The sequence below is a fragment of the Pyrus communis genome, chromosome 2, assembly GCF_963583255.1.
Source record: "Pyrus communis chromosome 2, drPyrComm1.1, whole genome shotgun sequence".
NCBI classification, from domain to species: Eukaryota; Viridiplantae; Streptophyta; class Magnoliopsida; order Rosales; family Rosaceae; genus Pyrus; species Pyrus communis.
The window spans coordinates 4,791,378-4,804,365 of NC_084804.1; the positions used below are offsets into that span (position 1 = coordinate 4,791,378).

A 12,988-nucleotide genomic window follows, 5' to 3' on the forward strand; every position below is an offset into this window, starting at 1 on the left:
TACAATGAACGATCGTGATTGCTTGATCTCCCGAATCCCCACAAAGAGGATCCTGTGAGGATCATTTTCCTTTGATTTGATCACATGCAGCTGACCATTTGTTGAGAAGTGGCTCTTCTATCACTTTATAATTAAACATTAATTTTTGTGCTAATATTATGTTAAAAATATGAGGGAACATAATTGATAAAGAGTCCCTCCTTATGAGTTATTCGATTTAGTTGCATGACTACTAATTTTATACGCTTGTTACTGGAATTACTCGAGATAAGTTTTCTCCCACTCTTTAGAGAAAAAAAAGTAGTGTGCCAGAAATACAGCTCAATAGACCAATTTTATAATAAAAATGGTTAAATTTTTTTTTCTTCAAGTATCTAATGACTTATATTATGATACTTAATGTACCTGATTGTTTTCAACTCGGTTGAAATTCTCTCCACTCATTGCATGCATTGATGGCACTTTTATCGTCACGTACTACTTAGACTGTTGTTATGTCATGGTTTAAACGTTCAAGATAAACAAGGCCGACAAACAAAACAATTCAATAACATCCACCAATTATCCACCAAATCGACGTAACAATACACACTTTTTCCAAAGAATCGTGGCCCTCCATCTCAAACAGCTATACACAAATGAGAAACCCACAATTGAACGCACGAAACGACGACGGAAGAGCACGTTGTTTGACCGGACCCTAGAAACTTCTTGTAAACCTTAAAACGAACAAATTAAATCGGATGCAGCCGGGGCATTTTTGACTAATCGCTCATGGCGAAGAGGCGGCGGGGAACCGCGTGCATCTCGGGGACAGGAAAACCTTGCAGTCGTCTTTGGGGCAGATGGTCGGGACAAACTCGATGTCATCGCAGCCGTCCGTCCTGTGCCTCCTGAAATCAATCAACGTACAGAACATCGCGATGAAGAGTACAAGGTGGTTCAAAGCGTATCTCTGGCCCACGCACTGGTGGGCCCCGGCCCCGAACGCCAAGTAATTCCTTTTGTAAACCCGGTCCTCATGCCTCTCGTCCGAAAACCGGTTTGGGTCGAACCGCTCCGGCTCCGTGAACCCCTGAAAACATGACTCGAAAGCCGAGGGGAACACAATGGTGCCTTTAGGGATCGTATACGTCTCCGTTAACGGAAAGTCAACGGCAGCAATGTGCGGGACCATCGTCGCTGGAGCTCTGTACCTCACCACCTCGCGCGCCACCGCGTGGGTGTACTTCATTTTCGAGAGCATTTCAGCCGTTATCGGAGAGTCCCACTCCGGCGACCAAATCCCAGCTACTTCTTCGCGGACCTTCTCCAGGACCTCCGGGTGCGAGTCGAGCAGCGTCACCGCCCACAGCAGCGACGACGTCGAAGCGTCCTGAGCCGCGAAGAGGAAGTCGAATAGGTGCGCACCTATCTCGGCTTCGCTGGCGTGAGCCGGAGCCGGTTCGATCGACCCAGTTTCACCTGCGGTTCGGTGCTCCTGAACCGTTTCGTGCATCCAAAAATCGATTAGACAAGTAGGCTCGACGTCGTCGTCTCCATTTTCCATTCTCTTCCTGCTCTCTTTGGCGCAATCCGACAGCGTTTCGACTAGTCGGCTCACGGCGAGTCGAGCGTTTCGAAAGGCGAAACCGGGAAGGTCGATCGGCAGCTTCATCAGGCCGACGTTGAAGAAATTGTAATCAGACTTGAACCGCTCGCGGGCGGCGGGGTCCAGGTAGGGCCCGACGAAGACGGTCTGGGAGGTCTCGAGGTTCATGTCGCGGACCAGGAACCGCAGCGGGATCGGGTCCTGGCCGGACAGGGACGAAATTCGGAGCCAGTTCCGCATGTGTCGGAGGATAACGTTCTGCTGGAGCGCGGTGTAGGTGGAGAGGGCTTTTGGGGTGAAGTTAGGAGCTATACGACGTCGTAGGTCCTTGTGGGCTTGGCCGGTCATGTAGATGAGGTTGTGTTCCCCGAACAGTTTTTTGCCGAAGGGGTGGCCCACGAGGGCGAAGGCGTCGGGGCGGACGTTGGCGAAGATTTTGTGGGAGAGGTTGGTGTCGCGGACGAAGAGGATGAAGCGGCCGAAGATGTAGTTGGCGGAGAGGCCGACGGGGGACGACTTGGCGAGAGATGATTGGATGTCCCAGAAGCGGGTCGGGTTGCAAACTAATGGGATTGCGTTGCCGAGAAAGGGGAGGACGACGGTGGGGCCCGGGAGGGAGCGTTTTTTGGAGAGATAGGAGAGTTGTTCGAGGAGGAGGAGGAAGAGGAGGAAGGTGGCAGCGTAGGGGAGGAGCGAGAGGAGTGAAGTCGCCGTCATCGCCGTCGGGAGGGAGTTTATAGTTTGTGTTTTGAGAGAGTGTGGGTGGGTATAAATAGTAAGGAAGGGCCGGGGAGTCTAGGAAGAAAAAGTTGGGGTAGGAAGAGACGGCATTTGTTGTTGCAAGTTCTGGGCTTTCTCCGACTGAAAATGTAGTTTGAAGCTGTGGGAGGAGAATATTATATATATACGGTGGCGGTGTGGGGCGGAGGTCCAGCTGGATAGCTGAGGAGGCTGACCTAGATAATTCAATTAATTAAAATCTTGTTGTAAATAAAATATTTTATTGATAATATATAGTTCAAACCCTCGTGTTATTTTTTCAAAGCTATATTTTAATTTAATTGATTCAAGAGAAAGAAGATTCGAACTTAAGTACGTTGTCCGATAATCAACTTTACAATGATTATATTTCGACCAAACTCTTATACTACAGGGTTCCGATTAAGCTTTCATGTTTTAATCGTATTAAAAAAATAAAAAAACCTAGTCGTATATATAATGACAAATTTTGACAAAAAGAAAAAAATATAATGAGAAATTAAATGGACAACTATAATATAATGGATGGTTGAATAATTTAGTGGAAATAAGAATTAAGAAAGTGAGCGTTGGCAATAATAGTAGAAGAAACAAATTTGCTGTATGGAACAATGACAGTCCATGCACATGCAGATGCAGTACGACAATGACCAATCGCAGATCTAGAAAATATTACGGAGATCAATAAGAATAATATGAGCAACAAGCAAATTTTTTAGGACGAAATAAACATGCAAATCGGTATTTTATCGAGTCTTGGTATGTCTGAGATTATTTGCTAAGTCATATTGCATGTATGTCGACATATGCCAATAGCTTCCGAACGAACATGTTAACTGATGTCAATAGTTTTTAAGTGAGCACGTTAACATATGCCAAGTGAATCTATTAAAAAAGGGACAAGGCTAGCAGCTACCCTACCTAGCGCCCATAAAGGTAATTCATCGAGCAGTTGGAGTTCAACTTTTAAAGACATCTCAGATTTCAAATGATAGCACCTTGCTCTTTCATACAAAATTTCTAAGCTTGGGAGGGGAGCCAACTGACCCACCTTGCCCCAAGGTGGATCCGCGCACCTTTGACAGTAACAAGCCCACACACATGCAATTGCAATACATAATTTGATGTATGAACAATAATTCTTAACATACATTACAGGGTGTATTCCACAAAAATGGATGTCAAAAGTTTTTTTTTCAGTGAACAAATGTATGTCAAAAGTTGTGAAAAAAAAACGTGTCATAAATCCGCCATACGTGTCTATATGTCCAAGCTTACACTGGATGCATGGGGCATACTTTTTAATTCACAGATAAGGATTGTCTGCCCTCCACTTCCGGTGTCCTTCTCGTACCCTCATGTTTTGTGTGGTCACGGTTAAGCCATGTCAACATTTTATATTATTTTTTTATAGAGATAATAAGACAAAAATGAATAGTAATATAAAATGTTGACGTAGCTTAACTGTGACCACACAAACAGGAGGGCACCGGAAGTGGAGGGCAAACAATCTTTGTCGTCCTTAATTCATAGCGTGGAGCTTATTTATTAATTCACAGCACGGAGGGCGATGGCAAGGCCAACAGGATCCTCTTCGGATCCTTTTGATGAGGATCCTAGGGATCTGTAAATCATGTCTGTTCATCGTATATGGTACAATCAGTTTTTTTTCAAGTACTGTTTATATTCATTTTTAAATAAAAATATTTATGATTTCTGACCGCACAATGTACGATGAACAGACACGATTTATGGATCCTCTGGATCCTCACAAAGAGGATCCGGCGAGGATCCAAACTCATGGCAGGGTTTGCAATGTGAGCTTATTTATTGTAGAACGAATCGAAGGAGGTTAAAAGCCAAATTCACGAGAGAATTTTTAGTGTGTTAACATGGAATGCTACACCACGTGTCAAGTAGTGAGATACTTTTAAAAAATTAACAACTTAAAAAATAAATTTTTTCACCACTTAAATAATAATATGTAGTGTGTCACTCATGTTCCGAGCACAATACAAAATTTCTCAAGATCTACAACATGTGTGAAAAACAGAGATAAATAATGGAATTCGTTGCAATATTCAATTTCTTTATTGTATTTTCGTGCAGTATTCAACAATAATGACGCTAGTTCTTTAATGAGGTTTATCTAACCCTAACAAGTAAGTAAGGTTCTATAAATCAAAAGATACTTCATTTTATTTTTGTGCAATTTTCGTGCAAGTAAGGTTCTATAATTTCCGTGCAATTGCACTCAAATAAAACCAACAACTCGCATAAAAATAAGAATTAAGTACCTAAAACCGCTTAACCATTTAGCGTCATTCTAAATTGGTCTCAATATTTATTAAACATTTCAAACAAGTACCCATCATATATAAAAATGTCACAGCCGTTAAGTCTCAATTAACATTTCAGTTTAAGGTACATGTGGCAATGGTGGGTCCCACTTTTTAGCTTGCATGGACACAAATAATAATAAAAATAACTTCCAAAAAAGACATGAAGATGAAAGATTAAAAATAAATAAACAAAATTCACATTGAAAAAAAAAAACAGGGACATATCAAGTCCCCGCCACCTCCAAGCTCAACCTACGACCACCGCCTTACCCCTAACCTTTATATTCAAAACTCACAAACTGGGTATATCATGGTTAACATTGATATTAGTTGCCTCAAAAACTAAATTTCAACATGCATTATATATTATGGAAGCCAGTGGTCAAATGGGTATTGAATTGAATCGAAAATGGACCCAAATTGAAAACAAATCAGGTTTTTTAACAAAGAAAATGGTTAAAGAATTCATATAGGTTTTCAATGAGCTTATTCCTACCCATGTGATTTCCTTATTTGTTGATTTTCAGCTTGTAAAACTTCCAGTTCTTCTTTGTAGGCAATGAAAATGGACTAGAATTGACAGAGCCGAAATCGTTTGACCTAACAAACAAAGTCCGATCCAATTTTTCAATTTATCAAACAACACCGATACCAACCCAAATTTTCGCACAAGAGTTATATAGAAGTAGACCTTTACGTGCCCGAATTATTAATCGTATGCCGTCATTTATATTCTTAATTACTTGATAAATGTAGCCCATAGAAAATTATAGAACCTTACAATTTCCGTGCACGAAAATAAAATAAAATATGCAATTTCCGTGCAAGGAGGGAGAAAATCATCTAAATACCATGAAGGTGGTTGGGTACCAATGCAGAGGGAGATTGGATCAACAACTGCAAGCAAGTATAACGAAATAGACCAAAAGATACTTCGTTGCAGACCACAATAGCAGAGTAGATAACAAAACAAAACTTCAAGAGTCACAAAACTCTTTCCGAATTAATTGAAAAATAAATCTTTTGAAGAAACTTAAGTCAAAAGCTACATAGTTTCGAAACTGAAAGTAACAGCGCCTAATTTCGGAGTAACATAATCCAACTGAGGCACGGCGACCACCATGACAAGCAGTTCTGAACAGATAAGAGGTGCTAGCTTACAGCCTCCTTCCTCTCCTTCCACCCTTTCTACGGGTGCTATCAGTAGGTATTGGAGTCACATCCTCTGAAAAACGATATAAAACGAATGGTCAGCGTTCTGTACTCAGATAAAGATGGTTGCAGGAAGAAAATCGAAAACTTTATACAAGCAATGCTGCTTAACTTTTACAGAATAATCTTAGAAACTTGTACCACGACAGACAACTTGCAAATACAGATTGGCCGATTATGAGAACATGAACAGCAGAGACAAAACTTGCATTTTTGGACAATATGACAACATTCTTTAAGAAATTAAGGGCTTACCTATACGACCAATTCTCATTCCAGAACGAGCAAGAGCACGGAGGGCAGACTGAGCACCTGGACCAGGTGTTTTAGTTTTATTGCCGCCAGTAGCACGAAGCTTAATATGAAGTGCAGTAATGCCCAATTCCTGCATTCATCAAAGTTAAGCACATTAAATGGCAGCAGAAAAAAAAAATCATAAAACGAGGAGCCGTAACAATGGGAATGATCCAACAAAATGGCCCAGATGACCTTTGACAAGAAATACGATCACTTCAGGAATACAAAGAATAATACACGAAGTGTATTGAAAATAGATCGAGACCTTGCATCTCTGTGCAACATCTTGTGCTGCAAGCATAGCAGCATATGGGGAAGACTCATCCCTGTCAGCCTTAACCTTCATACCACCTGCATTTAAAGATATGAATACTTTATGAAACATAACAGATCACTATTCATAACAAAACATCTCAATAAACAGGTGGCTAAATTCATCTTGCTACAATTACGATTATTCTAAAACATTATCTACAACACATTCTTTGAAATAAAACTAGTAAATATACCAAAGTGTTCACTAAACGAAACCACTACATGATCCCACGGTGTCTGAAATAGAAAAGTCTATCTAGCTGATCTTAATCCTAGAAGAGAGAATTTCCTTACCAGTGATACGCACAAGGGTTTCCCTTCCTGACAGATCAGTTACGTGCTGAAACATAAACAAGGAATCAACATTAGAACCAGAAACATCGACAGAATGAATTACGCATAACATGCCTAGTAACAGATAAATTTACTTACAATGAATGTGTCATTGAATGACGCATAAATGTGTGCAACACCAAAGGCATGTTCTCCATCCTTGAGAATGGGACCAAGGGTAACATTGTCTTCCTTTGGCTCCCTAACCTTCTTCTTCGACTGTAGAACACATCAAAACAATAAAATGTCTAATATTCAATGCAGAGCAAATCATTAGATTTAGACCCACCCATCGAATTGAAGTTTCTGTCTTTAGCACAAATTTCATCCGATTGAAAAACAAACATTTGAACCATCCACTCCAAATAACAATATTTTCAAAACTGAAACATAAAACAATCAAAGTAGAATCGACTAGTTTTGATGTTGATAAATTACTTTCATTCCTATCAACAAAAAAATGAACTTATCACGTCAGACCTTGATTAGTATATGCATATATGCATACAACAAACAGATAAAATCCCAAATCAAACCAAGCTCACAAATTGACTACAACCTAATTAAAACACCTCATTATCTGCATTATAACCCACCAATCAAACATTTAAATTGGGTACGTTAACCTTGCATCTAACTTAATCACAAAGGGTTTCGTTACGATGAAGACAGTAACAAGTTAATCAAATTCAGAAAAAAAGAACCCAAAAAAACAGATAACAATAATCCATTTGCACCAAGTGTTAAGCATTCGAAAATCGAAACGCAAATAAAAAACCCAATCTGCACAAAACGAAGATCTAGGGTTCTTGATCTGAAGCATAGCTACAGAAAAATGGAAGACTGGGGATTGATACACACCACCAAAGCTCACAGATTGAATTATGAACAGAGGCAGATGAAATCGGAGACGAAATACTTGAGAGAGAGAGAGAGAGAGAGAGAGAGAGAGAGAGATTGGATTTAAGATTTGCTTACCATGGCTGCGAAACGGGGAGAATTGGGGGCTAGGGTTTGGAGGAGTCCGCTGGTTGCTTTGGCCGACTGGAAAAACCCTAAGCAGTGAGAAGAATGAGGGCTTGTGTTGGCGCTTTCCTTTTATATCCGAGAACAAACTAGGGTTCCGTGTGACGCGAGTAAAGACTTTGGAATTTGCGGAAATATCCCTTGATTTATTAAATATTGTGATTTACGCACCTTAATTTTTCGATTTTTACTCAGAAATGAAATAATGATCATCTCCGGATTCTCTTTGTGAGGATCTTAAGGATCTTCAAATCGTGTCCGTTCACTATACGTTGTGTGACCATAAATTATTTTAAATACCGTTATTTAAAATTAAATATGAATAGTATCTAACGAAAACTAGTCGCACGATGTACGATGAATGGACACGATTTGGATGCAGTCTCAAGAAGTGTGCACTGCCTTCGAGAATTAGAACCATTGAGGTTCCTCAAATCGTGTTCGTTCATCATACATCGTGTGACCAGAAATCATTTTAAATACTTTTATTTAAAATAAATATGAATAGTACCTGATGAAAATTGGCCTCACAATGTACGATGAACAGACACGATTTGAGGATTCCTAGGATCCTTACAAAGAGGATCCGGAGAAGATCCTCCTAAAGCAAGGAATCAATAATATGTACATTTGGGATGGGTTTGTTCCTCCTCAAGCAAGGAACACCCTTTTATTTGACACTAGAGACCTTGGGTGTTATCGAAGCTTATTTTTAATATAATTTATTTTCTTGCTAAAAAACACTAACTAAATAATATCATTTGTTGAAAAGATAAAACAATAGTAGATACATGCTAACCACTCGTTTGATCCTCCACCAATTTTTATGATTTGAAACTTACACATTCAGATCCTCATTCCAAAATCATCTTTTAAAAAAGTCGACTAAATCAATAAGTGTTTTAAGTTCTTTTTGGCACAACCAGAAAATTGACATATAGTGTTGTCAAAAACAACCAAAATGCTCAATGCACTAGCAAATGCATAAACAATTTCAGCTTTCAGTAAAATTTGTACGATGATATATGACTTATAAAATAAACGATTCAGATCAAAATATTCAATGCACGTCCATATTTGTATTCCGTAACTTGCGATAAAGTTGAAAGTCCAAAACAGACTTAAGAGGGCTATACAAGTTTGAAATGTACACATATAAACTCTATTTTCTCAGCAACCTCAACAATTACAGAATAAACATTAGAAACAAACATATAAACGATAATTTTAGTAAATCCTAGCTACAAAGAATGGTAACAACGTTCAAATGCTATGCAGAAACGAGGCCGAGATAGCCAGCACACAACGCCAGTGAGGACGATATAACGTAAGCACCAGCAACAATGACTGGTTCTTTTAATCCACATAGTTCAAGGTGGTGATGGAAGGGTGCCATTCGGAAGAGCCGGCGCCCAGCTCCGTGTAAACGCTTGGTTGTCTTGAAGTATAATACCTAAAAGTACATCAAATATGAGTTCACAGTAAAGCTTAAACCATGTATGAAAGTGAAACGCGTCCATTTGCTCGAATCACGAAACAAATCAGAGACGCTATATGTTGAATGTCATGGGTACCAAACCTGCAAAACAACCGATGAGGCTTCCATGACAAAGACTCCAGATGAAATAAATAAGGGGAAGAACATCCCCGTGCAACAAGCCATTGCAGCTAACCCTCCACCGAGTGCCAGGGATCCGGTATCACCCATGAATACAGATGCCTTGTATCGGTTGTGCAAAAGAAAACCGACACAAGCTCCTGCCATTGATGCTCCAAATATAGCAAGGTCTGTTTCATATGAAAATAAATAATTAGTACTAAAAAATTATCCGGAAGAGACATGTTTTTCTTTATCATTGACAACCCCAAGTTAAAAATCCAACCCCTTGGTGGGATTATGCTACTGGAGGTGCAACATGCCCTTAGATTCTTTATGTGAAGTGTGAACTCAAAAGCAGCATAATTCTATCGCGTGCAACATAGAAGGGACATAACAATGACAACTACACTGACCAGAACATATTGGAAGCACTGCGATCGACATTCCTGCAAAAGCCAATGCAGCAGACCCTCCAGCCAGACCATCAAGACCATCTGTTAAGTTAACCCCATTTCCCATAGAAACGAAACAGAATGAAGCCAACATTAAATAACATTTTCCCAGGAACACAAGCCCTAGTGCAGGTAAAGGAACCAACAGTTTCCTGCATTCAGAAATTAAAGATCAACTTGAGTAGAAGCACCATGAGTAAAGCATTTATTACATAGAAGAAGCCAAGCAGCCAATCCATAAACAAAATGTCCCACTATCAGCAAGTTAAATATAGTGTGTATGGTATCAATCTCAGTTGCAACTTTCACAGTTAAGATTATCATACGGTACCTGTTGAACATATTTCAGCAATCTAAAATGGATAATTATGAAAGAGAAGAGGTATCGATGGGTCTTCAGGAAAACCTTTATTCAGAATTAGCTACAAATATATGACCCATTGAGAACGGGAAGTTTTAACAGTACAACCAAAAAGAGAGAAAATTGCAACAGACCCTTTTTATGAAAGACTGATAAATAAGAACCAAACACAAGTTTGATATTTTCTTTTAAACTCAACATCGTAAGAACAGAAATGTGAGTTACCATCAGAAAAATAGTTAGAAGAAGATATACATGCCATAGGGTGATGATATATTTGCGGTATGCAACCAATACGAAAACCAGGTTCCAACAGCTACCTGCATAATAAGCATAACTTAAATATTGCTAAAAAGTTTAATAGAACTTAAAATCAACTCTTAGATTAACCAGAAATCTGCACATAAAGTTTGCGAAAGAATAACTCAATAGTCAATTCACCTCCAAAATAATTTTTGTCCATGCAGATAAACCAGTGTTATGTCTCTTGAAGAGGCTTAAGATATCATCAAGCAGACCAATTGCAGCAAATGCAAGAGTTGCTGCAGCTGCTCCAGAAACTTCAACAGAAGAAAACCCAGCAATAAATTTCGCAACAATTACACCGATTGGTATAAAAAATAATCCACCCATCGTGGGAGTTCTTTTCTTTAAGGAGTGCCGTGCAGGCCCTTCTTTTCTGATAATTTGACGAATCTTCAAAACATAAAGTAGGGGAACACAAACATATCCTGCGCATGAAGCTAAAACGGCTGATACAAAAAAAGGGCAGGTCAAGTGAAATGGGGCCAAAGGTAGTCTAACAATCCTCCATGCACATGAATCCACATATAAAAGTAACATCACTAAGAACAGTATCAGTCCCATATTGAGCAATACTCCATGTCTAACCCTGCAAATGTAGAGTGAAAAAGACAATCAGACAAAGAAAGACGCACATATATCACTAGTTTAAGCACGTGAATAGGTTCCCATCAAATAACAGATAATGACTTCTCATTGTAGTGGAAATTTTGGACCAGTCTCTAAATGTCCAATGAATTCTAAACTTTTGAATAACTAGTAGAAAAAAGCCACATATTGTCACTCAACACACTCAAAAACCTTGTGTAAATTGCAAACACCATTTTATCAACAGCTTTAAAAGACCATGGTTTTCAATCTATATGTTTTTTTTTTGTAAAATTTTGTATATCAGTTGTCAAAATCTATCAAAACACATGGTGATCATAAAAAACTGAAGTTTGAGTTTTTCTTGAGCAACATCGATAGGTTGCAGTCAATATGTTAGAATTTGTACTTCTTCAAGTCTATGAACAGTGAGTAATTAATCAGATGGCAGACTTGCCTGTGTTTCCTACGCTGCCTTCCAAGCATTGCAAGCCGATGAGCAGTGACAGTCATAGCATCATCAGTTGATACAGTGATGGCAGGCAAATCAATATCAGCTACGGGAGTTACTACGAACTCTCCATCACTATCTTCACCACTGGAATACATTATGTACCCTGTAGAGTCTTCATGGCCGCCCCCCCAGTCATCAAGTGGTGCTATATCAGCTGCTTCCTGAAGGTAAAAAAAAAAAAAGCATTTCATATGCATAAGCACTTGATAACATTTCACTTTTACAACAAAAAAAAAAAAAAAAAAAAAAAACCTTCAAACCCAATACTTAAGAAAAGCTCCCTGCCCACGTTGCAATGAGAGGAGGGCACCAAAAGAGATTTCGAACTAAGAATGAAGTAGAATATGACACGTATGTAGATGTGCGATTATTTCCCTCAAATTGAGTTCTTTTAAGTGTTTCATATGGTTGTCCGGGTGTTTTTCCAAATTTCCCAAAACAGTAAAGCGAGAAGCTAATGTGTATGTGGAAAATCGGCATTTTTTTTATTCAAATAGTGAAAGTATGCTTCGATTAGAACAGATAATTATTCAACGAGCATCCGAAAAGCACGAAACACTGATAGTTGATTCCAAAACAAATGTAAACTATAACTTCAAATTGTTATCAAAACCGAAATCTAGTCAAAATACAAACCACGTATATGAACCAAACAGATAAACAACCGTCATTTTGAACAAAAGCTATGAGGCTTACCGAATCGAAAGACCCGAAATCAACAGAATTGTATCGGAATTGGCGCCCATTTCTCCGCCGAATCAACTGAAATTGATGATATATCACATCAGTATCCATCAGAACAAGCATTTCACAGAAGAAAGAAACGAGTCTACGAGTGGCTTTCGAATTCACTCACAGATGACTTTCTCGGCAACCAAACAGAAATTACGAAACAAATCCGCGATACCAGAAAACAAACCTGAAGATCGTATCGGACACCGGAGCTCCCGAACGAAAAGGCCGAAACGGATCGGCGGCGAATGGCGGTGCAGAGCGAGGGGGAGCAGTGGCGGGAGCGAGAGAGTTGGAGAGGAGAGAGGTGCCGGAGGCGAGTGAGAGAACAAGATGATGGTGACGTCATGTCTCAGCGGAAGAAGAAGGAGATGAAGACTCAGATCTCGGAGAGGTTGGTGAGTCCATTAAAAACCGGAGAGGACGAAGAGAATTGGACACTCGAGTTTTGAAGCTTTTTATACCGCAAAAAATTTAGAAGAACAAAAAAAAGGGCAAGGCCGGAGGGAATGCGAAAGAGGAAACCTGGAAATTCTCGCACCGGATCGAGTTTCTGACGCGCC

General features: G+C 39.5%; 3 protein-coding genes across 3 annotated transcripts; all 3 read right to left on the reverse strand.

Annotated features, from left to right (window-relative positions):
- Nucleotides 1–576: 576 nt before the first annotated feature.
- On the reverse strand, nucleotides 577–2,441 carry LOC137721515 (cytochrome P450 710A11-like). The gene has a single exon (XM_068460613.1). It carries the CDS (start codon nucleotides 2,306–2,308, stop codon nucleotides 773–775), a length of 1,536 nt encoding a protein of 511 aa, XP_068316714.1. The 5' UTR covers nucleotides 2,309–2,441; the 3' UTR covers nucleotides 577–772.
- Nucleotides 2,442–5,610: 3,169 nt separating this feature from the next.
- Nucleotides 5,611–7,958, reverse strand: LOC137725543 (small ribosomal subunit protein uS11x-like). The gene is made up of 6 exons (XM_068464269.1): nucleotides 7,828–7,958; nucleotides 6,949–7,068; nucleotides 6,811–6,856; nucleotides 6,467–6,552; nucleotides 6,160–6,289; nucleotides 5,611–5,917 (listed from the first exon to the last, which is right to left on the reverse strand). The coding sequence occupies exons 1-6, from the start codon at nucleotides 7,828–7,830 to the stop codon at nucleotides 5,850–5,852; spliced, it is 453 nt and encodes a 150-aa protein (XP_068320370.1). The 5' UTR covers nucleotides 7,831–7,958; the 3' UTR covers nucleotides 5,611–5,849.
- Nucleotides 7,959–8,940: 982 nt separating this feature from the next.
- On the reverse strand, nucleotides 8,941–12,983 carry LOC137726266 (phospho-N-acetylmuramoyl-pentapeptide-transferase homolog). Its single transcript, XM_068465167.1, has 8 exons — nucleotides 12,613–12,983; nucleotides 12,390–12,455; nucleotides 11,637–11,854; nucleotides 10,730–11,180; nucleotides 10,544–10,608; nucleotides 9,889–10,079; nucleotides 9,455–9,663; nucleotides 8,941–9,328 (listed from the first exon to the last, which is right to left on the reverse strand). Exons 1-8 carry the CDS (start codon nucleotides 12,772–12,774, stop codon nucleotides 9,146–9,148), a joined length of 1,545 nt encoding a protein of 514 aa, XP_068321268.1. The 5' UTR covers nucleotides 12,775–12,983; the 3' UTR covers nucleotides 8,941–9,145.
- Nucleotides 12,984–12,988: the final 5 nt, after the last annotated feature.

Excerpts from the sequence above, each read along its gene's own strand:
- LOC137726266 (XM_068465167.1), bottom strand. The coding sequence starts at position 12,774 with ATGACGTCACCATCATCTTGTTCTCTCACTCGCCTCCGGCACCTCTCT. Across the intron at positions 12,456-12,612 it reads GTGTCCGATACGATCTTCAG|TTGATTCGGCGGAGAAATGG; the intron begins GTTTGTTTTCTG and ends CATCAATTTCAG. Across the intron at positions 10,609-10,729 it reads GGACAAAAATTATTTTGGAG|GTAGCTGTTGGAACCTGGTT; the intron begins GTGAATTGACTA and ends CTTATTATGCAG.
- LOC137725543 (XM_068464269.1), bottom strand. Across the intron at positions 6,553-6,810 it reads AACCCTTGTGCGTATCACTG|GTGGTATGAAGGTTAAGGCT; the intron begins GTAAGGAAATTC and ends CTTTAAATGCAG. Across the intron at positions 5,918-6,159 it reads AATGAGAATTGGTCGTATAG|AGGATGTGACTCCAATACCT; the intron begins GTAAGCCCTTAA and ends ATCGTTTTTCAG.
- LOC137721515 (XM_068460613.1), bottom strand. The coding sequence starts at position 2,308 with ATGACGGCGACTTCACTCCTCTCGCTCCTCCCCTACGCTGCCACCTTC.